This window comes from Mugil cephalus, chromosome 3 (assembly GCF_022458985.1).
Source record: "Mugil cephalus isolate CIBA_MC_2020 chromosome 3, CIBA_Mcephalus_1.1, whole genome shotgun sequence".
Taxonomy (NCBI): Eukaryota; Metazoa; Chordata; class Actinopteri; order Mugiliformes; family Mugilidae; genus Mugil; species Mugil cephalus.
In genome coordinates, this window is record NC_061772.1 from 23,768,689 (window position 1) to 23,796,223 (window position 27,535).

Genomic DNA, 27,535 nt, shown 5'->3' on the forward strand with positions numbered 1-27,535 from the left:
TACATGGGAAAGACCCCCAACTCTCCTACATACGGTGCCCGAGAATCAAGGATGTGAACGATGCTACTTATATAACATCACGACCGTTGACAGGAGAATAAGTAACATTGACCATCTTTAGTGTTCTGCTGCGAAAGTTTTGGAATAGGCATTCGTGTGGATGTTACTTATGGCAGCAGCAGGATGCAGCCTGACACAGACACACACACAATAACGGTTTAGGACACAAAAATGTCCATTTTATGATGAGTCACGTCTATTTTGGAGGCACGAGAGAGACCTACATAATTTTATGCCTTGTAACGATTGCAAGGCATATTCGCCTCGCGCTTTAAAATCTTTAGCCACGCCCCCTACCGGTCTTCCGCCTTATAACCCTACCTGAGGAGGTGAGTCCTGCAGAAAATCATCGTATGATTTACGCATTCAAACTTCACCTGTAACGAGTGAACGCGGTCAAGAGTAGTGTCGACGTTGGATTTATTCCGAGGTAGGTGGACGCGTCTGAAAGTCAACGAGTTGGTTTCGGTTTGGCTGCAGAAAGCTGGGACAAATAACAACAAACACTGACGACTTTTCGCCGTCCTGTGACGTCATTTCAACCTGATAGATGGAGGTTATTTTGAATATTGCTAAATTGCCCTTTTCACGGCGGTTGATGCAATAACATGGAGTTGCGTTACGCCTCCACGTGATGAAATGCGTATTATTGTGGTTAGAAACGTCAAAGTGCTGTGCTCAGCATCGGGATCAGGATTAGGATCTGCATCTGTCTTTAGGGATGTAAAATGATCAATACGAGTTCGCAAAACGGAGACGATGTAGTGACATTTTAAGCAGCGTGCCTCTTGAGAGACCAGAAGCTGCTGATGATCAGCTGACCGTCCCACTGATCAGCTGGTAACTCGATCGATTACAAGGCCTTATGAAATCTGAGCATGTGAAACATCCAGTTTCATGAGAAAGAATATTTTGAAACCGTGGAAAACTTGCGATTGCGTCTCCTTTCCGTGTAAATATTTGGACGGTTTGTCCCCTTCAGTCCAGTTTGACCTCTAACCTGGTTTTCAGACGATTTTGATTCCAGTAACAACAACAACAACAACAAAAAAGAAATACCAGTACAACAGGATTAAGAAGAAATTCAAGTACAAAACTGCTGTGTCATGCTATAATGCACAAATGAATCTGTTTTGTCCACTCATGGTGTTTCTCTAATAGGAATAAGTAGGTGAGAAGCATAATATATACAGTGGGGGAAATAAGTATTTGATCCCCTGCTGAATTTGTAAGTTTGCCCACTTCCATAGAAATGATCAGACTCTGGTTTTTATGGTTGTTTACTAGTTATGGGTATAGACAGAATATCAATCGAAAATGCATAAAAAACACACAATCTAAAAGTTATAAATTGTTATGTATTTTATTAAGGGAAATAAGTATTTGATCCCCAACAATTCACTTAGAATTCAGGCTCCTACAGATTGGCTGGTGCGCATGTGGCACGGAGCTGTGCTCAGTCAACTAATTACCAATACTCCTGATCTTAACTCGTCATGTATATAAAGCACACCTGCTCTAAGAATCAGTTTCTTACATTCCAACTTCTACAGCACCATGGGCAAGACCAAAGAGCTGTCAAAAGATATCAGGGACAAGATTGTAGACCTGCACAAGGCTGGTATAGGTTACAAAACCATCAGCAAAAGGCTTGGTGAGAAGGTGACAACTATTGGTGCCATTATTCGCAAGTGGAAGACCCATAAAAGGACCATCAACTGTCCTCGGTCTGGAGCTCCCCGCAAAATCTCGCCTCATGGAGTGAGGATGATGATGAGAAAGGTGAGGGAGCAGCCTAAAACAACACGGCAGGAGCTTGTTAATGATCTGGAAGCAGTTGGGACCTCCGTCACCAAGAAAACAGTTGGCAACACACTGCGCCGTTATGGATTGAACTCTTGCAGTGCCCGCAAGGTCCCCCTGCTCAAGAAGGCACATGTACAGGCCTGCCTTAAGTTTGCCAGTGAACATCTAAATGACTCAGAAGGCTTGGGAGAAAGTGCTGTGGTCTGACGAAACCAAAGTTGAGCTATTTGGCATTAACTCGACCCGCCGTGTTTGGAGGATGAAAAAACGTGAGTATGACCCAAAGAACACCATACCCACGGTTAAGCATGGAGGTGGAAACATCATGTTTTGGGGCTGTTTTTCAGCAAAGGGTACAGGGCAACTTCACCGCATTATGGGCCCAATGAATGCAGCCATGTACTGTAACATCTTGGACAAAAACCTTCTTTCCTCAGCAAGAACACTGAAGATGCCTCGTGGGTGGGTTTTCCAACATGACAATGACCCAAAACATACTGCCAGGACAACAAAGGAGTGGCTCAAGAAGAAGCATATTAAGGTCATGGAGTGGCCTAGTCAGTCTCCAGACCTTAACCCGATCGAAAACCTGTGGAGGGAGCTGAAGCTCCGAGTTTCCAAGAGGCAGCCAAGAAACTTGAAGGATTTAGAGACTGTCTGTAAAGATGAATGGGCCAAAATCCCTCCTGCGCTGTGTGCAAACCTGGTGACCAACTACAAGAAACGTCTCATCGCTGTGCTTGCCAACAAAGGTTTCTCTACAAAGTACTGACTTGTGTTGTGCTTGGGGATCAAATACTTATTTCCCTTAATAAAATACATAACAATTTATAACTTTTAGATTGTGTGTTTTTTATGCATTTTCGACTGATATTCTGTCTATACCCATAACCAGTAAACAACCATAAAAACCAGAGTCTGATCATTTCTATGGAAGTGGGCAAACTTACAAATTCAGCAGGGGATCAAATACTTATTTCCCCCACTGTATTATTATGTATTTAACACAATGACAGGTCTCTGTTCTCCTCTATTGACTGTGAAACCTTTATAAAAACTTTTTGTTTTAGTTTATTTGATCGAAAACATTTCGTAAAACAGAGGGAAAATTGTGTATTTGATTCTTAGTAAACAATTTTATTGCTTCCACCAACACTTAATGTATTGAACTAATATGTGTATGTATATTCAAAATTCCTTTAATTTTTGTTTTGTAGTTAACTAAAGTTTCCAAGCACAATGAATGTGAGAAGAGTGTTAAGGACAGTTCTGAGTGTGGACCAGGCGGAGGGAGTCGGTGCTCGGGTCCGCAGAAGCATCGGTAGAGAGGAAGTAAGTTCCACGATATCTTGATGCACTTCCACTGTCATTACATTTCAATTAGTAAATTAGTAAACACTTTGCACTATTTTGCATATGTTTTGTGCTGGCACTGAAATGGAGAACTTCCACCATCTAGTTATACACTCTATAGTGACAATAAAGGCCATTCTATTCTATTCTATTCTATTCTATTCTATTCTATTCTATTCTATTCTATTCTGTTTAGTCATAATAAGTCACAACCTGTTTTGTTTCCAGCTCAGGAACCTGGATCCTTTCCTGATCCTGGATGAGTTCAGAGTGAAGAAGCCAGCAGGTTTTCGAGATCATCCTCACAGAGGCTTTGAGACGGTAAGAATATTTAAATATAATATAAGGCTTCACTAATTATTCAGTGTGGCTGCAAATATTTAGTCAGTGGCTGCGTTTACTTATTTGAATGTGTCCTATGCTGTGCAGATTCAAACCCCATGTGACACTGGTCTGTGTTGTGGCAATTAAACAAATGTAGAAGAAAAGACCAACATCTACTAGTTGTCAGAATTTACTGCTCTTCTTTATCTCATGTAATTTAAACCTGAATATGTTTGACAAAATTGCCAGTTTGATACCTAATCTAATCAAAAAAAAAAAAAAAAAAAAAAGCATATTCCAGTATTGCCTGACACTTGGTGGAATAATTCATCTATGGAAGTAATGAAAACTACTACTGAAAGCCCCTTAGTTGATCCCTGTTTTCATCCTCATTTCTCAAGCTTTATTATCAAAAATGCGGTTCAGGATATCACCAAAGTACAATCAAACTTTGCATAACAATTTAAGAGTGTACTCCGTAAACAGAAAGCACTATCAGGCGTGATAAGACCACAGAGCCCGGCACATGAAATTCATACTCTGATCACTAGATGGTGACAACAGGACAGTGTCCAGAAAGAAAGAAAGAAATATTCACACACTGCCTTCCAAATATTTTTTAAATCCAGATAATAGATTTTTATATAATCAAACATGAAGCCAGGGTTGTCAGTGATGTAATTTCCACCTGTCATGTTTGCGTAAGCTCTGCTTAAGCCCAGAAAGCTTTGGGTGAGAAAATTAAAACATGACATCGAAAAATGCCACAATTTTGAAAGAGGGGAATGCCCCAGCCTGGTTTTGTGGAACCAGTCTTAGTTTTGTGTCATATTCTGTGCATTGTGAAATTTATGGCAAGTGTGAATTTATTTGTAAAGCTCAAGAAAAGCTAAAGTAAGTTTTAAGTAAGCTTAAGTAAATTTAAGAAATAACAAAACCTAATCAAACCAGAGTGGTCAAACAGATTTAAAAGATAATATGATTTGAAAAAAAAAGAAGAAGAAGAAGAAGAAACACAAATAAAAGGACGAAATTTAAAAGTAATTGCAAACATTTAACCCCTACATAATGGTAAATTTTGACCTATACCAAGAATTCCCTCATAGTAAGGGTCTATACCAAATTTTAAATTACAGATCTATTTAAAATTTCTAAATAGCCTATGTCTCATTTATAATTTCATTTAATTTCATTTATGATTAACCCTTAATAAAGGTTTCAGAGAGAAGGGAGAGTGCTTTTTTTTTCACTTTTTCTAAGAAAAACATCTGTTATTACATATTATCATGTCCCGTTCTACATTAAACATAAAAAAATAAAAATAAAAGCCACAATGATTTAAATATATTTTATTGAATTTAAAAATGGCATGAAGATCCTGCAACTGCTGAAGTTTATAATATAATATATGTTTAACATTTTTGGAAATAATAATAGGTTATTAGCTTCATATGAAGTGTTTAAGTTTATTGTGTTTATTGTCACTACCTAATATATGTTTGCCAAACTCCTTATTTTGAGTTTGAGCATGTGACCCCTGGTGGTGGCTCGATGCAGCTCTCTGAGCATGCACTGTGTAACAAGAGGCTTCCCATTCAGTTTCCCTTGTTCTCCCTGTGTCTGCGTGGGTTCTCTCCTGTTACTCCGGTTTCCTCCCACCTTCCAAAACCATGCTTGTCAGGTTTCTTGGTGATTCTCACAAGAAAATCAAGTTAACTGAACAAAATAGTTACAACCCAAAGCATTAGTATGTAGAATTTTAAGTTCTTATTTACAAGAAAATCAAGTTATCCAAACACGACATAATTAATTGGCAGAATTATATGCAGGGGTACAAAAGTATAACATTTGGAAATATTAAACTTGCTGTGTATTTAGTAAACGTCATCAAAGTTCAGGCTGAGACAATGATGAATGACTGCTTAGGGTGTTTTTATTGCTGTCAAATGTCAAAACGAGTCAACTCTGACCAGAACTGTCAGGATTAAATCATACAATACAAAAAAAAAAAAAAGCAGCTCTTAAACCTAACCTAATGTCAAATAATACAAATGATGTGATTTAAAATCAAGCAGTTTTTGGGCCGGCCTCACATTCTGAGGCTGCAACTTCAAAAAGTCTCATAAATTTGTTCCATTTACTGCACTGCGGGAGTCCTGACCTTTCCACAACCTCTTTTCCTCCGTGCACCTTGGCAGAAGGTGAAGTTGTGCCAGAAAGACAACTTCTTGTCTGCTGCAACTTCAACAAAAGCCTGATCTCTCGTCTGCGTCAGTCTTGGTCTTGGGACGACCAGAAGCAAGCGGTCGAGGGACCTGAGTGACCTCAATGGGATGTGTGGTTGTGGGGAATCACAGAGAGAAGTCAGAGTCCGTTTAGTGATTTGTAGGCAAGCACAAAAAAATGTAAAATCTGTCCTTATATGTACTCTGAGCCAGTGAAAGGAGGCCAGGACGGGGGGAAGCACGTTCCTGTTAAAAGACGAGCTGTATTCTGCACCACCTCCAAGTGTGAGTGAGAAGTCTGCCTAATAACCAGCATGCAGGGAATTCAAATAGTCATAAACCTTTCAAGAATCTTTGAAAGACAAGACTTGACTTTAAATAAGACCCTCAACTGGGATTGGCAGTGAATTTATCTGTTTAGCTGTCCAGTTTAAAATTCAAGATTTTCAATAGTGAGCTTTTATGGCTACAGCTTGTCAATGTGCATTTTTGTTGCTACTTGTAAATTTTTTTTAAAACGTCATTCTGAGCTGCGGTTTGATGGGAATTTGTACTTGCAGATGGAAGACTCAATCAGCTCATAAATCAAACAAATTACTGAAAAAATAAATAAATAAATAAATATGGCAGCTATTATCCAGGCAGGACATGGTGATTTCTCACACCCTTTCGATAATAAAAAAAGTTTGGTATTAACAACAAAACAACAGCCATCTCGATGAATGAAGGCAGTGTGTCTGCTTGTATCTCTAATGCCAAAGTTAAAAAAAAAAAAAAAACAGATATCATCCTTAAATTGCCAGAGAATCCCGTCAGTGTATTTGATTTGGCAGATGCAACTTAAATCCCCCGGTGTGGCTGGATAGGAGTAGGTTTTACTCCCAGCATGCCTTTCAGCAGGTGTGTTTGCTCACACTCACATGGCTTTTGAAATCACACAGCTGTGGGGACAGATCACATGCAGTTCCCTGCGGGGGCCTGAGCGTTCCCTCTCTTGCACAGATGTTCACCTCTGAGCCCAAGGCCCTGCACAAAGCGCTCTTCTTCCGACCAGTGTGACCACTAGGGCGGTGAAACGAGTGCACACGTGGCTTTTGGTGTTGAGGGAGCACTTATTTGTAAGCCAGTGGCCTGAGTCGATGAAACCAGGGCTATGATATTTCATGCAATGCTGTGTTTATTACTTTACAAACAAAGGTGGCCAAATGAGAAAAAAAAGAAATAAGAAAGTTTGTTAAAGCTGTACACGTGTCTTTCAGGTAACGTATGTGTTGGAGGGGATCACAGCCCACGAAGACTTCTGTGGCCGTTCAGGACAACTGAAACCCGGAGATCTGCAGGTATTACAATGTTAAGACATTTGGATGAAAAGGCATGCATATTTATACAGTACTAAGCCACAGAGAGTTGCCTATGCTTAGCACAAATATTGGACTCATCATCCACCTGACTCTAAATTCTAACTCTAATTTAATTGGCTTGACTTAATAAATGCTTTTAGCTGCTGGTTACTGTTAACCTTTAGGTAGAGTAAGACTGGCTGTTGCTTTGCATTTCTAACCACCATGCTAAGCTAAGCTAAGAATCTGTTGGCTGCAGCCTCAGTCACTTCAGAGTACTGTGCTTGTTGCCTAGCAACCTCAGGGTGCTGGCAAGACTCCTGGGAATTTCAACAAAGAAGCAAGCTGGCCCATTAAACCAGATCATTTATTTATTTATTTTTTAGATTTTCGATTTGACAGAAATTTAAGAAATAAGATATGACTTGCTGATAGGGGTATTCTGTTAAATTTGGATATAATCAAGCTGTCAGTGTCTATTCTTTGTGCGAAGCTAAGCTAACTCACCGCTGACTGTAGTTTGAGATGACGAGAATACTCATGCTACTCTGTTAACTTTCAAATGATTCACTAGTAAAACCTAACTAAACAAACACTGTGGTTGTACTTTCCGATGTTCTAGAAACGGGACACAAATGGCCAAGCTAATATAACAACAGTAACTGTGACTGACTTAAAGAACCCATTAACGTGCATCAGAAGCATTTAGGTCCCTCCCTTTTGTTTTTAAATGTGAATGAAGCTGCAAGAGCAGAGCAGATTATTGGCATATGAGTCCTCACAAACTCATTAAATATGCGTTATAATGTTGTGCACTCACAACTAATTGGATATAATGCCTTCTGGGTGGTTTCCTGTTTAGTTTTTTGTTTTTTTTTAGTAGTTAAGTTACATTCACATACAGGCTGCCGACTCAGCTTCAGTCTGCAGCTGAGGTTAAATTAGTTCATCTGAATTTTGCTTTAACCCACCACCTGCGGAGGCTTGCACGTCTCGCAGGAGCTGCAGATGCTAAAATGAACGCCTGCCCCTCCTTCAGGGAAAACTGTCTTATATTAAAGCAGGCTATTGGTGAATATAAATGCAGTGTATTTGTCTTGTATCAAAATATCAAGTTTTTTAAAAAAAAAAACATAATCTCCTTTTTTTTAATATTTTGTTTATCACACGTATTTTCAATTATATTCAAAACTCTTTATTCATTAGTACACAGGATGAGATGTTACAATCCCTCGTGCCAAGATCTGAGACAAAACACATTTAGAAGCGCAGTCCAACTGAAAAACCAACCAGCAGGTTAGCAGTCAGCTAACAACTAGCAACCAACAAGAAGATACCAGCTAACTAGCCTAGCAAGGCTAGTTATTAATTTAATTTCAGCGTGCACTCCTTTTCTTCTCTTATTTTGTTCTGTCATGCAGTCGAACCCTGGCTGTAAAACACCCAGCACTCACTGCAACAAAAAGACACTAAACGGCGAGATGAACAGTCAGAGATGAATTATTAGGGAGCAGCTAAAAGCTTGTGAGTGGAAATTTCCAGCTGGACAAGAAATAGATGTTCATTTCACTCAGTTTTGTACATCACTACCTGAAACCAGCCCCACGTGGCTTTTTAGTCTGCTTCTTAAACTAGTCATATCATACAAATGGTTAAAAGTATTAGTTGTTTTTCATTTTTTATTTGGAAAGACAGTAGGCCAACACACTAAAGTCTATTGAACTGAAGATGAATGTTGTCTGGCTTTACTTAATGTCCAAACTAGTGTTTTGACATGAATCATAATTTTTATTTAGTTTTGGTCCTTGTATTCTCTCATTTCATGGGAAATGACTAGCAGTGTCTTCAGCTAGATATTGCTTCTAATCTAAACTTCTAATCTGAACTGCTGACAGGAGAAGTAAATAACACTGACCATCTTGAGACCTGGCAAGTGGATGTTACTTAGACCTGCACCACCTAAACCAGACTAGGCAACCCACATCCATAGCAATGACACTCCTTGATGGCAGCAACCATCCCCAGGAGGATGCATCCTGACACAGACGGCTAACATATTGTGTCTGTCATTTAAATATCAAGCTATTGTTGTGGGTTTCAGCTGCTTGCTCAGTGTAAATTGTGCAGTCATAGATGTAAACTCTGAAGCTTGAACATGGACCATGAAGCATTGGGCCAGATATCTGTTATCCATTGTGTGCTGGCTACACAGGAAGCACTGGAACTCTGTTCCCTGTTCTCAGACAATAGCTAATTAAACTATTGGAATGATTGTTATTGTTAAATCAAAAGTCAGCCAGAATCCAAGCAACCTGACCAGTAGGTTATGAAATCGCTCCTCCTGCAGCTTGCAAAGCTTTTTCCTTCCCAAAGAGCCTATATTCTGTGAGTAAAAGAGATGTTTTAAAGACTCTATATCTCCTAATTTCCTGCAAATATTACATGTGGAGTTCCTCAGGGCTAAGTTTTGGGTCCACTTTTCTTCAGTCTATATATGCTCCTGCAAGGAAAAATGATATAAAGAGACAGCATCTCCTTCCATTGCTACGCTGATGACACCCGAATAATAAACTGTTTTGAAGACATCAAAGAGGGGTTGGCTCAGAACTTCCTTCAGATAAATGAGGACAAGACAGAAGTCTTATTCTTTGAATTTAGATTTCCGTATTACACAACGAGAATTCCTTCCTTGAAGTTGAAAGAAAACAGATGCATTAGTGACGCAAGTTTAGTGACCTTTAAATGGCCATTTAAAATGCTGACATTGGATTTAATTTGTGTATTTTTATATTTTATTCAGGAACCAATCTTCCAATCATCCACCTGTTCTCCTAAACATACTATTCTCCATGCCTCTGCTGTTCACATATAAACTCTTCTGATCTCGTGTTTAAATGTGCACACCAACCTAGATGTTTTAAAGTAACCCAGCAACAATCCAAATACAGTTTTTTCTTATCAAAGGAGACACAGACATCTGCAGCACATTTCACGACAATACATCACATGCTTGCAAAAACGTCACGTTTTACTGATAGAAGATTCCACACCACATCTTTTCAGGAACATTGCTGTTTCTACGAAATCGTCCTCTAACTATTACTTTTTTTTAGACAGTTTTTTGTCTAAAGTGGTGGACCAGCCACAAACCAACACTGTGCATCACAAGCATCATTCGAAGTACAGAGCACAGTCACCTAACAGTTTTTTTTATACGTCTCTTTGTCACCCAGTGGATGACTGCAGGCCGGGGGGTGGTCCACGCCGAGATGCCCGTGTCAGAGGAGACGGCGATGGGCTTGCAGCTGTGGGTGAACCTGCCGAAGCGAGACAAGATGATTGAACCAGCATATCAGGAGCTCAAAAGCTCAGAGATCCCCAAGCCCAGCCAGGGAGGAGTTACAATCGCCGTTATATCTGGAGAGGCTTTAGGAGCAAAGGTGCATATCTGTTCATGGGCTGTGTCTGTGTGTGTGTGTGTGTGTGTGGAGGCATTGTCATAATTCACCGACAAGGTTATGACATCAACGTACGGTCAGCAAACTGACCGTGATGTTTATTTTCCTGTTAGCCACTGAACTCACTGTGCTTGCTCATTAGTCTGATCCTCGAGGCCACCGGCACAGACCAACAAACAATGACATAAATGTCCGTCCATCCAGTGTGCGTGTGATGGAGCGAGGGGATGCCTGTTAACCGCCTTGTTTGACCAGACTGTCTGTCTGAAAAGAGGAAGCTGCAAATGAGGAGCAGATTGTCATGGCCTGCTAGGGACGGCTTTGTGTGTGTGTACTTGTTTATGTTGAGGCCGTTGCAGGAAGTGAGGACTGATGACGAACTTAGGTTAAATGTGAGGCTGAGGGTGGAAGCAAATTATGAAAACTGTGGCTTGAATATGTATCTTTTTGAGGACTAATTTGACTTTAAGACCATGGGAACATTTTTTCTTATTCTGACACACCCTGAATGGAGGCTTGAGGGTTAGTACTTGTTTTTAGGGTCCTGGTTAGTCTCAGGTTAGAATTAGTGTAACACCTGGAGTTAGGCATTTATTTGTAATGGTTAATTCTATTGTAGGTAACACATAAAGCCAATCTGTGCGGTTTAAAGGATAAAGGACAAACAGATAAGTACAAACCTCTCATATTAACAGTATTGCTCCAGGGCAGGACACACAGCAAGCTGCAGTCCAGCATTAAAGTTTCCTGGTTGAGACATCTGTTTCTCTTTATTTACTGTATTTATCCCGTACCCAGCTCATCATTCTGGGGTTTTATGTATATGAATTTTGTTTTAAACAATCATGGTGGTTTGAACTTTCTTTTACCCAGATTTTATGCCCACACGACTTCAGATGTTGTGGTTTCATACTGAAAGAAGACACTTTTAATCACAGTTCACAATGAAGTATTACTGGGACAAGAACAGATTACAATACGCTCTGTCCTAAATCTAAGAAGAAAAAGATGAGAGACAATTCAGTATTTGATGAGTTACCAAGTCTCTGTTCTTAAAGTACTTTAAGAAATCAAAACAAATGTGACTTATTGCGGCGAAATATAATATTTCTATTTTAAATCATGGACGAGTAGGGGCTTTGGAGTTGTGATTTTGGCTTCCCCACCAATATTTTTGTGTTTGGACTCTGTTTGTGGTTTCTACAAGCTCTAATTTGTGACCCTCTAGATAAATGTGCCAATTTACCAGCTAGTTACTAACTGTGTGCTTCTGCAGTTGATCAGGACCTTTACTGTAGATTTATTGAGCTTTTTGAGCCAAATTGATTCTCTATAATTAAGATAGACACATTTATGATGTGATTCAAAGGAAATCAATTTAAAATTTAATTATATTAACTACACTGACTATATACTGTTAACTCTCTGAAGAAGACATTCTGTACTTATTGAATTTCATTACAACAACATTCTGCACAAAATAGGAACAAGGAGCTCTTGAGAAAACACAGGTGCTTTCATCCGCTTAACTTTCTCACTCATGTTTTCTATTTACTGAACCTCAGTGCTGAGAGATGTCAAGCCAGAGACGAAGAACCCAACAAGCATGCAGAACAGCATCACAGATTGTTCTGAGGCTGTAAACAAATGACCATGACCAATCACTGGCGCCACTATTTGCATGAATGTGTTTTTTCAGTTTTATACAACACATTTAAAGATTTTGGTTTGTATACTGTATGAGAGAATGCATATTTTCTGATCACAGATTTTTTTTTTTGTTTTGTTTTGCTTAGTCGAAGGTCCTCACAAGGACACCAACCGTGTACCTGGACTTCAGAATGCAGCCAGGATCCCAGTTTGTGCAGCCCATCCATTTAGGTAGGAGAGGAGCCTTTCTAAACACCAACTGTGGTCTATGAACATGCTTATATAACAAATATCTCATGGTTGCTTTGAGACTAAACAGCCTCTTTTTATTGTACTGTTTTCGAAAACATACACTCATCCTTCAGAGATGTTCATGAGATGACCTTGTTTACCAATGGCTATATTGAGTATTTTCACAATGTGGCAGGAAATTGAAGAATGGACCTTGTGGTGCAATTATTTGAAATATTCTTATATTTGCTCTAAATGTTGCGTTTACAGACAAACCTAACCAGTCACAGTTCTTCACTATCCACATCTGCTATTACTTAGGTGTAGAGATGAATCCCACTTCATCATAATTTGGAGATGGGTGGCCGATTGTTAGATAGGTAAAGCCCCATTAATGCTTCATGTCAGCTGCATACAAGTGTGCAATAAATACAATTCATGTGACAGACAGAACTGGAAATGCAACTGCAACAGTTGACGTAGCCAAGAACACAATTAAACAAAAATAAATATGTGATGTTGTGAATTCCGTGTTAGCAGAGGACAAAATGCTTTGAAAATGGAAACAAGAAAGCACACCATGATAGAAATGAAAGAGGACAGGAGGAAGCAATAATCTATAAATAAAGATGGACGGCAGAACAGATCGTCCAAAGTGAAGCCGGGCAGAGCCATATATTAGAGAGTCTGGCCAGTTCAAATCATGGACGCCATGTTGGATACAACATACTGCTATTTTTTTAAGCCTTTAGTCTAGATAACTAACAAGCATAAGGCTAGACTAAGGCTCGGTTAACTTCAAACTTCATTCATTTGTAAAGTGGTGTTGGGTGTTTTTGAGATCAACGTTTACATTAATGATGGTATGACTTTATTTTCCTATATAAAATCTTAACAAGCATCATCCAGTTCTTCCTTCTAATCTTCTGCTCCCATAACTTTCTCTGTTTTTGTTCGCCGTGTTTTTCTGATCCTGTGCTGGAGTTGTAGGCTGAGTACTGTAGCATATTTTAACTTTTTGTTGAATTTTATTCTCTGTTATTGCCACTTGTCTATGGGTGAATATTGATTAGATGTATCTGACTTGGCGCCCATGAAACACGTGACCAGCTCAGAAGCAATCAGCATAGTGGGATAGCTCAGATGGTCCATTCCCTAGTTGGCCAGACTCTCCGTAATATATGGCAGGCAAAGCAAGTAGAGCTCCCCCTGTTGACTGGCTGCAAGTCATAAGCTCCACCTCCTCCATGTTCGTGAATGGGCCAAACTAAAACACTAAACTACGTGTCAAATATTTATTTTCCAGGGACTGTTTCTCTCGTTTTAGGTGGTTAATGTAATGCTGATGCATCATTTTAGTTATTTGACACTATAGAAACAGGATGTGACCTCATGATGACTGCCAGTTGCCAACTGCACCGTAAAGGGTTGCGAAAGTAGGGAAAAATAAATAAATACATTTCTTTCTAACTGCAAGATGACGCCACACATATCCCCAGGAAACTAGCATCTCTTTGACCAATGCGAGGGAGTAGGGCTGCATTGTCCATATTTATATACAGTCTATGGGAGAGACATAAAGTCAAAGCTGAACACCCACACCCATGTGTTCAAAGGGTTTATATAATCTTAAGGGTTTATATAATCTTAAGGCCACACTTAAAAGTTAGTTTAACCTAAGAAAAGAGCAAAAAAAAAAAAGAAAGAAAGAAAGAATAACAATAATAAACACAATAAATTGTGGATATGAACAAAAATGTTCATAAGGCCCACTGAGTGGTACCTGCAAACATGATATGGAAAACAGTTGATCTTGCTCTAAACAGAAACACAAAACCCCAAAAGAATTAATAAAATTATAGCCTTGCTCAGTTCAGCTTTTAACATTCAGTGTTACTCACCAAAACCCATTGGGTGTATCAGTGAAAGCTGCCAAATATGCTGAATGCATTTACTTTAATTTCCTCTCTACTTAGGCTAATTTTGCTCACATTAGAGCACTTATCGCTGTTTGAAACTGTCTCTTGTGACCACAGTGTTTGTTGGTCATTAGATTTAGTGATTCTCAAACAACGTAGTTATTGTCTTCAGCAGTGTTTTCACCACATTTTAAAAGAGTTATGGTGCGGTTCAATTTGCAAGCTTAATTCAGAATGGTTAGTAGAAACTTTGCCCTCGGATTTCCATCGAAGACTGCACTTGGAAGGAGTAAGACATGTTAATAAAACCCAATCAATAAACATTTACAGGCCTAACAGAAGCACCACAGTACACGCAAAGCTTGTGAAGCTGTTAGAAAATAAAAACCTCCTCATCTTTATATTAAGAACCAATTTACATTGACTACATCTGCATTAATCATAAGATGACAAAGTCAAGCCTTCAAAATGGTTTAAGAGCAGAGAACATTTTAGAAATAGTAACATTTTTGTATTTGACAGGCTGGACCGCATTCATCTACACACTGTCGGGATCTGTTCATACTGGTGAGTACTGTCTGGTTGATGTTCGACAACTAAAAGGCAACTTTTATTTGATTTAGTTTATATAGTAAAGATGTATGTATATACTGTATATAGAGAAAGAGTAAGTATAGTTTATTTCACCTTTGAATCCCTGCATTACACAAAACGTTTAATCTTGCCGAGTATGTCAGATTAACACAAGAAGACAACGAAATCGCTCATAAGTAGGCTGATCCTGAAATCCTTGAGTCAGATTTGTGCTCTTCCTGGATTTCCCCGTTTGCTTGACCGGCTGCTGTATCTGTGTTAGAGGTATTCGTGTGATCTCCGTCCAGTTGGAGCTCCCCTTCTAAGCTGAGCCAAAAAGCACATGTGTTCCACTTTAAAGCTTAATGGATTCAGACTATAGCTCAGAGGTGATCTCATCAGACCACTTGATAGAAAATTTAACTGGCATCTCTGGAAATTACACAGATCAGGCATAACATTATGACCACCTTCCTGTTATTGTGTAGGTCTCCCTTGTGCCTCCAAAACAGTTACTCATCAGAGATTGGGCATGGGCCTTCTGCGGGTATCCTGTGAGTGGGGGGGCTCTTTTTTTTGTATGTACTTCTGCAACCTGCTGGGGATGACTACTGCCATCAATGAGTGTCATTCCTGTGGGGTGGGGGCGCCTCGTCTGGTCTAGGAGAGTGGTTTCCCAGCAGAACATTGTGTTGTCGCAAGATGGTTAAAGTTATTCACCTCTCATGTCATAATGTTGTGGCTGATCTGCGTATATTATTGGCATCAGTAGACACATATTCTAACTACCCCCTGCTGTATCTGTGTTACTGTTTGACTGAACACTGTGAAAATCATTGGTAGACATGGTGTGATCAGGGAAGTCCCCTCGCATGAGAACAAACCCTTTCAGACAGCAAACCCATTTCACTCTTTCAGAGGCTTTGTTGTTTTGTTGAAATCTGTTGTTTTCAGTCAGAATTTCCCCCTTTCAATATTCCGTCTTGAAATCTCATTATGATTTGATTACGCTCCATTGTTGCACAGCAGGATCTCTTAGACGGGGTTGTAATTGCTAGCAGATATTGTGATGACACGAGAGGATGAAAATGGCTGCTGGGATTAAAGTAGTCATCTGTATTTCTAGTCTCTAATTCTACATGTAGTCTGGCCAAATAAGGACCAGCTGGCTTCGACGGATGAATCCAGCACAAGTGGAATCGCCTGAAACGTATTCATTGTGTAGTTTTGTCACGCTAGACATCTGTGGTATCCTAAAACGACTTTGGAATCTATTACTAAAGAGGCTCATTTAAGCTCATAAAAGCTGCTTGTGGGCAACACTGCTGATAAAACAGGTTTCATTTGAACTTTTTCACCACGGCTCTGAGTAACCAACATGATGCTTTTTAAAATTCACCCCAAAGAATAAATTAAAGTTCACAGAGTGTAAAACTAACCAGACATATTAAATAAAATAAGTATAAAATAGGACATATACACCAGCCCAAGATTATGGCCAACTCCCTTATAATGTGTAGCTCTCTCTTGTGCCACAGATACTTGGTCAGTTTGGTGGATTTGGAGGCCAGGCCAACACCTGGGCAGTTTTTCAAGTTTTTGAGTTGTTCCTAAGCCATTTTTGTATGTTTGCGTGTGCCATCAAGGAGGTGGGGTGTCTAATATCTGGCTCAAACGTTTCCTATTGACATCATATTGTCACACGATGGTCAATCGTGTTGTGGTTTATCGGCGCGAAGTAGAACTGAATTTTGTTGGAATAATAAAGTGCCATAATGGGAAAACACTCATAAATAGCTGAATGATTGAGTCAGGTTGTGAAGCAGAGGCAACCCAATGAACACAGTGTGTTTGACCTAATTCCAGAGTGTCTGAAAATAATGAGATCATGAGAATTGAAAAGTAATCACGACAGGGGCGTACACTGTGTTGACGCATTTCCACTAGCACGGCACGGCACGGCACGGCACAGCAAGGCACGGTACGGTTCAGTTCTGTTTCCATTACAACTGAGTACCATGTAGTACCTCCTCGACGTGAGCGGGGTCGTCATAACACGGCTGCACGAAACTGCCGTGACGTCATATACACCGCGCCAAGCCACGCGCAAAACCGGAAGACCAGAACAACAACAGAACACGAGCTGCAAAAAGATGACGTTTGAGGGTAAGCTTATGGTTGCTAACGCTAGCTTGTAGCCTTTACATTGTACAATAATGGCTGCAGGCCACGTTTTAAAAAAAGTGGTGGGATCGAGTCTTGTGTTTATTTACAGTCTGGTCGGTCGTCGCGCACATATGACGCTTCCAGTGACGACACTCGTCGGCCAATCAATAGAAGGCGCTTTAATATCACTTCGGCTCGCTTGGAGCCAGGGCTTAGGTGATACCAAAATAGTACCTGGTACCAGGTACTACGTGCTAGTGGAAACATGCAAGTGCCGTGCTGTGCCGTGCCGTGCCGTGCCGTGCCGGTGGTTATGTTATTTCAGTTCTGTCAAAAGGTGTTCAAGAAATTCAAATATTAAGCTCAGGCCAATTAAATTAAAAATGAAGTGCATTCTAACAAATAATTATAATACATGTCTAAAGATTGATTTCCGTTGTGTTTAAGGCCCAGAACAGGAGCAGCAGCAGGTAGAGCCTCATCACACTGTGGTGTTTGGAGATGGAGACAGTGTCAGAGTCGAAAACAAGGTAAGAAAATCCTTTTCTTTTCTTTACTTTGGAAGCCACAAATATTTTTTATGCACACCGAGCACACTTCAGTGAGCATGACATGTCTTTCATTCCTTCCCTGTCAAGTCCATCCATCTTGTAAATCACATTTGATTTTACCATCGGAACAAAAAGTGCCTTTTCCTTTTCATATCATTTCTCATAAAGGTTTTAGAAGATCAGAGTGTGCGAAAAATATTCAATGCTTTAGAGGAAAGAAAATGAAAGCTGAAATATGTTGTTATTTTTCTTCACTGATTTATCTCAATGGGAGGTACTGAGGCTTGGAGCTACTGGCTTTAAAACAACAGCTGTAGTAATTCACAGTTGCATGTAAAGATAATTGTAATGTTCCTCCACAGGGTTCTGAAGTTTCCCATTTTGTGCTGGTTGCTGGAGAACCCATCAATGAACCCGTGGTGAGACGAGGTATAACATTTGTTCTTTTTCCTCTGTGTTGGTAAAAAAGTCACTGATATGTCCAGTATAAAAAGTCACAACCAGAACTTAATCAATACCTGTAGCTGAATGTTTGTTGTTTGTGTTCTTCAGGTCCATTTGTGATGAACACAGAGGAAGAGATCAACCAGACTATCGAGGACTACCAGGCTGGCAAAAATGGCTTTGAAAGAGCCAAAAACTGGAGGTCCAAGATCAGAGATTCTGTCTAAACACTATTCATGACAATGATTTCCTTACAAAAGAGGGTTTTCACGGCACACCATCAGTGTGTCAAAAATTCAGAAGTCGCTACGACGTTGGAGCCACTCTACAAAGGAAACAAAGCACACGGAGTGAAGTAGAAACTGGTAAGTTATTGCCGTCTTTTTGGCTGTACGAACCGGGCAGACTGCAAAAAACATTTGGAATTTTATAGACTGCAAAAAGTTACTGCAAGTCAGGGAGTACAACCCAAAAGTTTTCAGAGGAAAGAAGGCGCTTGTGGCTAGCGAAGCTAAACAAGGATGTATCAGGCAAAATTCTGGACAACATCCAAATTTTTTTCGACCCATTTCTTGTCTAGTGGCTGAAATGTTGATAGAAGCAGCTCTTAACTCATTTTCTAGTGTAATGATGATAATATAATTCATATCAAGATACTGAGTAGCTATTTAGCTACTTGTTTCTGCAGGTGATCTGTGCTGACCTGTCATTTCAACAGATGGCACCCAGTCTTGGTCATTCTTTTGAGAAAGGTCAGACTTTTTACCTGGAATACAATAAGAAATACAGCACATTTCAGCTCTACATCTCATATCAGAATCAGATATATGTGGTAGCTTGACATGAATTATATTATTATCAGTGGACACTACAAAATTAGTTAAGAGCCACTGCTATCAACATTTCAATTAAATGGGTCAAACAAATTCAGATGTTGTTCAGACTTTTGCCTCGTAGATCCTGGTTTAGCGTCGCTGACCACAAGCACCTCCTTTCCTCCAATAACTTTTGGCATTGTTCTCCCTGATTTGTAATAACTTATCGCAGTCTATAAAATTCCAAATGTTTTTCACGCTCTGTCCAGTTGGTACAGCCAAAAACACGGCCATAATTCACCATTTTCCACCATCTACTTCAGTCTGTGTGCTTTCTTTACTTTGCTGAGTGCCTCCAACATGGCGACATCTGGATTTACGACGTGCTGTGAAAACCCGCTATACTACCTACTATTGAGACACATTTATGAAGACTTTAGGTCTGTGATAGTTACTTTAAAATGCCACTGATTTAGTGCCTTTTCGGTTTTATAACTGCTTCATGTCTGTTTACATATCCCCTTGTTAGCATGGTAGCGTCTCCTCCATACATTGCAGATATTGTAACCGCTCTCTCACCGCCCCCTAACCCCAACCCTAAAATTGACTGAGCTGGTGTTAACTTCTGAAATGACGGAAACATTAAGGGTTAAAATAGAGTACCTTCGTCACAGTGACACACATGAGGTTTAAGTTATGTAGTGGTTGTGGTTAAAAGGAAAAACAAACATTTCTGGTCTTAAACGGGAAATGAGTGGCAGTCTTCTGTGTTGCAATCCACCCACAACCACCTCCTCCCTGTGCCGACTTTCATCCCGTTCAGACCGTTTACATCCGTCCTGGGCAATCTGATCATCGCAAGTGACCACCTTAAAGTACAAGTGTGAATATACCCAGAACTCAAGTGAGTGATCTGAGTGGTATTTTGAGTCATTCATTTAAAAAACAAAACAAAAAAAACATTGTATGTGTTGTCTGGCTATTTGTAAATTATAGCCATTTAAAATGTTCCTGTCCTTGTAGATGTTAACTAACTAAATAATAGTAATTATTTCCTCTGCAGTTTCTTTAATAAAGGAGATTGTGGTGGAATTATGGTGAATATAAAGGTCACTGCAAAAAGGAACCAGCTCATTAAGTTATCCTGGCTTGTATCTATCATTTAAATCAACTTAACATAATGAGTTAAGAAATTTCAACTTAATTTAATGAGTTCTTGGCATTCCAATTTAAGGGCTTAAGCCAATTCAATGACATGGAAATTTCAATGTGTCAACCTAACTTGATAATAGGAGATTTTCAATGATAACTGGATCTCTCAAAGCTGAGTTAAGGCAGCTTTTGAACTTAAGTTTATAAGTTAAACTAACCTGAAATTCGTTACATTGAGGGCTTTAGTTACAATTATCAGTTCCCCACATCATGATGTGTAGTCAACAAATGTGGAGTGTTTGTGGTTCTGATTCAGCGTCTGATTCACTGCCCACATCAGATGTTAATGCATGTTCTGAAGGCACCTCTGTCCCTGTGGAAGTTAGGGGTGGTACGAGTTCTGATTTTTTATTTTTTATTTTTTAAGCCACTGTAATGTGATGACAGTCAAGTTGACATCGACTAGTCATTGAAACCGCAGCAGACAGTTTTGCAACAATGACATCAATATTCTTCACCTGAACAGACAGCTCATGTGTTACATCCTGTGCGCTGCGGATATGTATAGCCTGTATAAAAACATGTTGTAAGATGGAGTAGTGTTACTAGGGTAAAAAAAAGGCAAAAAAACAAAAAAATCCTCTGAAGCCTCTTTCATGTACTGCAGATAAAGGTCTAATGTATTTTACAATGAAATTCACCAGCAAATTGTTGATTGGCAACCTCCTTCTCCCTGTTGCCTCCCACTGGGGAGCATTGTCACAACCTAGCGCAGATGTAGATTGTATTAAGCTGCTAGTTCAAACCACCTGTGGGGTTGTTTTATTGGGAGGACAGTCTCTATCATTTGTATGTGATTTACCATAAATAAAACACTAAGCACTCCTTAAAGGAAAGGCTGTCATTCATGTCTTGCACTAATTAATGAGTTGAAGAAGAGTTTTTACATTATTTTGTGTAGCCCTGCTCTAAGTTTTGAGCCCAAATATCAGATCAAAGGTGACACCAGGTTTTTGATGTTGTACTTAAGATAGCTACACAGATTTGAAGGAGAGTTTTTAGCAGATAATGTGGGAATTATTCACACTAAAACATGATTTACTAGCATTATTGTTAATATAGTAAATGTTGTTTTTGGTTCAGATTGAAACTAGATTCATATCTACTGCAAGAAGAATATTTCATTGAAACAGTACATTGTACACAGTGTGCATGATCATGTTATTTCTGTAGCCCTGCTCTGAGTTTTAAGCTCTGTATAAGTTCTGTTTACACTACTCGTTACTTTGTTTGACACTTTCCCAGAAACCAAAGTTTTTCCAAGACATAATGCACTTATGTTTCTATGAATACAGTACCTGGAAATCAGTTTGAAACTCCCACCTGTTTCTGTCTCTTTCTTGCTTTTAAGTCTGTCACCGAAACCACATTAGCATTGTATTTTCTTGAATATGTTGGAGAGGTTTGGTTCACCTTAACAACACTTTAACCAAGTATGTGCTTTGTCAAACAGAAAGCACTTGTCCCTCTTGACTTGATCAAACAAAAACGTAAAATATTTTTGAACCAATGCTTTTGCATGTTTGCCGGCATCAAAAACAATAGTTCTGCAATACGAATTATGAATATTTCCTCCTATACGAGTGTTCCACGCAGGTTACATCCTCAGTCAAACGGATCGGGGATGGGCGAGTGGGTGGGGTTGTCCGTGGGACGGGTGGTGCTGGCATTTAGTTTCCCTTCACACGTTACGGAGGTCTGGAACACATTTAAAACACATGTTGCTGCTCTGCGGCTGTGTGTGGTTTGGCAGCTCCAGAAGAAAAGACACTGGTAGGGGATTTAACAGGCAGGGGACTTGATCACTTGACAGACGGACATTAAAAAAGCGAAAGCGGGAAAACAAGCAAATAAAAAGGCGAAACTTTAAAGCGGCAAGACCAGCAGCAGCGGAAGAAACACAAAGGCAGACCGGGACGGACAGAGAAGGCTCCCAGAGCAATTTTAGAATTAGCCCCAGTCTTGGAAGTAATTGTGGAAACAAGGATCTGGACAAATTAAGAAGAGAAGTTAACTGCAGCCAGTGAAAGTAGACATTTAGGGAAGCAGATAGTTGAACACAGATTTTTAAGATCATCCAACAAGAGGCCCTGAATCATCTCGCAGGCCTTTCATCCTTTTGGACGCAAGAGAGCGTCTAACATTTAGTAACCTCCTTATTTAACTGGACACCTCAGGTTCTGCATCAAAGCTTCAGCAGCAAGAGGCGTGTGTTTTAAAGATCCCTCTCCATTTGGCTTGCGGGTGTCTGGGTTGCTGTGACAGGTTATGTCTAGCTAGCTCTCTCACACACACACACACACACATACTCCACAGTGCAGCTGGAAGATCAAGAGTTTGTGTTGCACATACCTGCACTGAGGAAAAAAAAAAACGTGTGTGGTCTGAGGAACTCAGCTGGTCTGGGAAACTGTCAGGAGAGGCAGCCAGCTCTCTAAGTGCTCTCTGTCGGCAGTAACAGGAGACAAGTTCTCAGGGACGGCGAGCACATTCAAAGGGATGATGAGGATGAAGAAGGAGCGGACGCTGTGCAGAATCTCGTGCTTGGTGACGCTGTTTGTGGAGCTGAGCTGGATAAATGTTGGCGACAGCACGCACAGAGAGGGAGCGAGCAGGGTAAGTGTGTCTTCCAGCATAGCTTCCATCCATTTGTAAGAGCAGTGAACGTGAGAAGCCTGTTGGGCTGTGGCCACTCTGTCAGGACAGATTTTGCTCATTTATTTAATTAAGCCACTCATTATCTCAATAAACCTCACACTTGAACCGTTGTTCCCTCCGCAGTGCGCTCACATGGGCTCTGTTTCATCCTGCGTGTCCGATGGCAAGCATGTGCTTTTTGCATGTGGCTAAGAGAGAGCGTGTTGTCTCTGTGAGTGAAGCCGTTTCACTCCTGTCCTTCCTCCTTGTCTGCTGTAAATCTTTTAGTTAGGTCCCTGGTCGTGATTCATCTCCGTTATCTATGCCTCTCTCAGCTCAGCCTCTGTTTAAACTCCAGACATCTTAAACTCTCTTTCAAATCCTGTCATCACTTTCTCAGGCGCCCCCTCCTGTTCTGTTTCTCATTAGAGGGTCGATCTGGTAGAAACTGAGGACAGGAAACCTCCCTATTTTCTGTTGTTTCTCAGATCTAAGTGGAAGCAGTCAGCCAGCCGGCCCCACCCTCCATTTTGTAACAGACTGAACACATCAGAGGGCTTAAATTATTACGGTTGTCCGGAGGAAATGAAGCAAACATTGTGCAGTCCGTGACTATCCTTTGTGCCATGCCTCCACCCCAGCTGTAGACATGCCATCTGGTCTTGGCCTCATGCTTTCCCGCCTCTAACGTGAAGCAGGGAAGTCCTGAATCCGACACTCGGATAATTCACATTTGCTCTTTGCTGCATTCCTGCAAGTTGAAACCAAAACAAAGCAATAAAAATCTCTCACACAAGACTTTGGATTTAGTGCGAGAGAGAAAGAGTCGATACACATCTAATGCATTCTCCATTATGTCACGATGAGCTCTGCGCCCGTCTGTGCACCTCTAAATCACAGCTCTTCTCCCTAAGCGTGGAAAGGTGGGGAGGATAATCTGTTCCCATGCTTGTACAGGCTCCATAAAGTGCATGGATGTTGAAGAGGGTGAAACAGTTGCCTTTCCGGTGAAGTGTTCAATCTGGCTGCGTGATTCAGATTTCATCTTTACAAGGAGGGTATGAGTAGCCTTCACAGACGGTCGAGTGTAAAGACAGACGTACTGCAGCAGCTGTTGGCGATCACTCCGCCTAATAGGTGTGACATCGGGCCATCAAGTGGTCAGGGTCACTTCACACTGCAGCTTTTCATCAATTTCAGTTCAGCAAAAATAATAATAAGATCAGTTTTTAACTTTACGCAATTCAGAATTTTAATTCTGTAGTAATTGGTTTTACTACAAAGAATTTACATGTACTTTAGCACATTTGTGATGCAGTTCTTACAGGCACAGCAGAGTGTTTCAGAATGCCAATGTTAGCATGTAATGTGTAACCAGGGCTAGCGTCTAAAATCACTTCACGATTTCTTAAATGCTACAAATGAATAATGGTCTTCAGTAATCTTCGCTTAAACCAAAGGAGAAACTATAATCGTCACTGAAGAGGCTATAACTTGAGATGCTTTAAATACAGTTGATTTAATTAGTGAGCTGATTAAATACTTAATCAGGCCTGGTTAAGTAAATTCATTTTGAATTTCGATCCCTAAACCACAGGGAACCCAAGTAAAATTAGATTTTTTCACATGTTTATGATAATGTGAGACTTTGAATATGTGACTGCGATCCCAGGAGGTGATGAAGCAGTGGGAAAGGAAGATGCGTGCGTCCTCCAGCCTGGATGAGCTGCTCAGACTTGCAGACTTTCCTGACTGGAAGTTGTGGAAGTGTCGTCTGAGGCTGCAGCAGCCGGATGTCCAGACAGAGGCGCTCTCCTCGCCGCCGTCCGTAGGGTCCCACCGCTCAACCCGCTACGCTGCAGAATCCTACAGCCTGGAGATACTTCAAGGTTGGAAAAAAACAGGGAGTACGAGTCTACATACGTGTGTTTGACGTGCGCGGTTTAAACGTTATGTTTTTTTTTTCCTCCTTATTTAGCCATTGATGAGGAGTGGCAACGTACTCAGTGCATGCCCAGGGAAACGTGTGTGGACGTAGCCAAGGAGCTGGACACCGAACCCTCGATGTTCTTCAAGCCACCCTGTGTGTCTGTCCACAGGTTGGTTTAAACCAAGCTCAAAGCTGTGGCATCGTCTCTGCAGCCTCCCTTACAGACAAGCTATCACAAAACAGGAAAAGAGTGTTAGATGAACTCGACTTAGTGTTTTTTATAATGACAGGTGCAGTGGCTGTTGCAATCAAGAGGGCGTCAGCTGCAGAAACACTACTACTGTATATGTCAACAAAACTGTAAGTATAATTTATTTCCCTTTAACTTCTTTCCAAGGGTTTGAGTAACTAATCTCTCCATGTCTTCTGTGTTCCAGGTCCTGAGTGTGATCCCGTTCAACCTCGTACCAGAGCCTGTGCTAATAAAAGTAGCGAACCACACAGAGTGCAGCTGCATGGAGCCCGCAATAATCCGACGAAATGCCCAGCCTCACAGGAGCAGCGGGTGAGTCCTGAACCTCGGCCTTTGTTCCTTCACTGAATTTGGTGCGCCCTTTTTGTTGCTCTGCTATAATCCATTTGGTTTATTGGCAGCTGCTCTCTGATGGGCCAGTTCTCAGAAGCAGAGGACTCCAGGAGGCTTTGTGCCAGCGGGTTCATTTGGGATTGTTCAACGGACAGATGCATACCTTACCCCTCCAGTGCACCAGGTATGTGTGAGAACCTGTTACTAGATTGCCACGAAACTGAACATTTCCGCCCCCTGCAGGATGAATAGAGAAGTGAAGACAGTTTCTTGTGTTTTTTTAAAATAAAAAATATCTTCATCATGCCTTGCTTAGGGCTTCCACTCAGCTCGTGGATGCCAGACTGTGAGATAGACGCCGAGCGCTGTGTCTGTATCCCCCGACCAGAACCGACTACCCCGCAAAGGCCGGCCCATCGCTGTCATCTCAACTCTTCCATCTGTGCGAACAAGAAACTACGGTTCGATCATGCCTCTTGCAGGTGGGCCAGGAAGGGACTTTTATCTTTTTGTTTGACTAAAAACATGTTCTTTAGAGACTCCAGTCGGCGAAAAGTTGCATTACACACACCAAAAGATTTTTCGTAAGGAGTACTGAAAATTCAGATGATATAGTATAACAGAGTATAATACAGATAAAAGTCTGTTCCCAGGATTAAGTATAAATATGAAGGAGCCGGTTCTACCCCCTGCTAGGTGCCTCAGGTTCATGGAGCCTGACCGCTGGTGGAGGGATAGATGTTTTGAGCTCCGCTGTGTCTAAATTCATGAATCATTTTATGCTTCTGAATTCTCCCTCTTTTATTATCAGATGCAGATGGCCCAAGTAGAAGCCTGCGGGGGAAGTGTATGACAACAACCTGCTCGCCAAGGGTGTTTGGAGGCAGAGAAAAAAGGCTCATAATTTATTATTTACTGTCCTATTTATGCTGATCACTTTAACTAATAAGGAATAATAACTCACACGACCATGTTAATTGATTTCTTTTAACATGCTTACTTACGTTTAAATCAAAGTGTCAAGTTCATGATTTGTACATTTGTTCTTTGTGCACTGAATATGTAGTTTATATTAAAAGATTATTTTTATAAGTTGTAACTTGCTGTGAACGTATGGATTATTGCTCAACTTCTGCTCCAGTGTTTTCAAATTTCACACAACAGTTTATGTTCACTATTAAAGATAATAGAACTTATCTACATGTTGAGCTCCTCTTTAGAGACTCAACTACTCATCAACATGGTCGATGACAAATTTGATGTAAAATTTGGACATGCCAGATGTTTTGCAGCAGAGCACGGAATTGTCACAAGATGGTCGATGTTATTTACGTCTCCTGTCGCTGGTTTTAATGTCATGCCTGGTCGGTGCATGGTCAGGCATAACACGTTAACAGACAGCTTTTACAGCAGGGATTTTAACTTCTCACCATAGGGAAAGCTTACATAGAATTAATGATGGCTCATTAACATTAAGTGCCCGAGTGACTAGTGACAGGAAAGCAGCATGTGCAAAAATATGGATCCCTGTGTGCTTGTGTTTTACCTACTCTGAGAAGTCAGAAGTCAAAGCCAACTTTATTGTCAATTTCTTCACATGCACCAGACATACAAAGCAATCGGAAAAAAAAAAAAAAGTATTCCATGCCAAGAAGTGAAGTGTACAGGCACAACGGATGAAGACGGAAATTAAATAAACGAAATAAATGTAGATATAGCAGCAGAAGTGTGTGAGGCAGAGGTTGTAAACATGCAAAAGACGGTCAAAATAGTAATAGCAGCAGACAGTTTTCATATGATATATATATATATATATATATATACACGTGAATATACATATGCATGTAGTCAGAAGTTACATGGAAATATGCAAAAAAAAAAAAGAAATCAGGAAGGGGGCCAAGGCTTTTTTACGCCACTGCATCAACAGTCGTTTTGCTCACACAAGCTCTGCAGTGTTGTCTGTTTAGTATGTGAACTTTTTTGATTCAGCACATTGTTAATAGCATAGCACCATATAATAGCACCTAATAGCATAATTACCCAAGTTGTTTCTTGACTTATTGTTACAATATCAATGTAAATAATAATAATAAAAAAAAACAATGTGCTTGCTAAAAATTGTGTAAAAAATGTTCAAATATGACTTACACAATTATGACTAGTGAAATATTGTGTTTAACCCTCTGGTGTCGAGAGTATAATTGACTGTTTTTGACTTTATATTTTCTCATCTTAAAAAACGATTTACATTG

The 27,535-nt window shown here is 40.3% G+C and overlaps 2 protein-coding genes across 4 annotated transcripts; both read left to right on the forward strand.

Annotated features, from left to right (window-relative positions):
- Nucleotides 1-111: 111 nt before the first annotated feature.
- Nucleotides 112-18,490, forward strand: pir (pirin). Of its 2 annotated transcripts, none has more exons than XM_047579726.1 (10): nucleotides 112-490; nucleotides 3,084-3,198; nucleotides 3,448-3,540; nucleotides 7,028-7,108; nucleotides 10,342-10,548; nucleotides 12,363-12,447; nucleotides 14,889-14,933; nucleotides 17,553-17,635; nucleotides 18,019-18,085; nucleotides 18,209-18,490. In XM_047579726.1, the coding sequence occupies exons 2-10, from the start codon at nucleotides 3,106-3,108 to the stop codon at nucleotides 18,325-18,327; spliced, it is 873 nt and encodes a 290-aa protein (XP_047435682.1). In that variant the 5' UTR covers nucleotides 112-490; nucleotides 3,084-3,105; the 3' UTR covers nucleotides 18,328-18,490. The 2 variants fall into 2 exon arrangements, with proteins under 2 accessions (XP_047435682.1, XP_047435683.1); XM_047579727.1 differs by having other exon boundaries at nucleotides 112-389.
- Nucleotides 18,491-21,840: 3,350 nt separating this feature from the next.
- On the forward strand, nucleotides 21,841-27,535 carry vegfd (vascular endothelial growth factor D). Of its 2 annotated transcripts, none has more exons than XM_047580870.1 (8): nucleotides 21,841-22,743; nucleotides 24,437-24,653; nucleotides 24,743-24,863; nucleotides 24,985-25,054; nucleotides 25,132-25,259; nucleotides 25,349-25,464; nucleotides 25,597-25,762; nucleotides 26,092-27,535. In XM_047580870.1, the coding sequence occupies exons 1-8, from the start codon at nucleotides 22,627-22,629 to the stop codon at nucleotides 26,108-26,110; spliced, it is 954 nt and encodes a 317-aa protein (XP_047436826.1). In that variant the 5' UTR covers nucleotides 21,841-22,626; the 3' UTR covers nucleotides 26,111-27,535. The 2 variants fall into 2 exon arrangements, with proteins under 2 accessions (XP_047436826.1, XP_047436827.1); XM_047580871.1 differs by having other exon boundaries at nucleotides 25,669-25,762.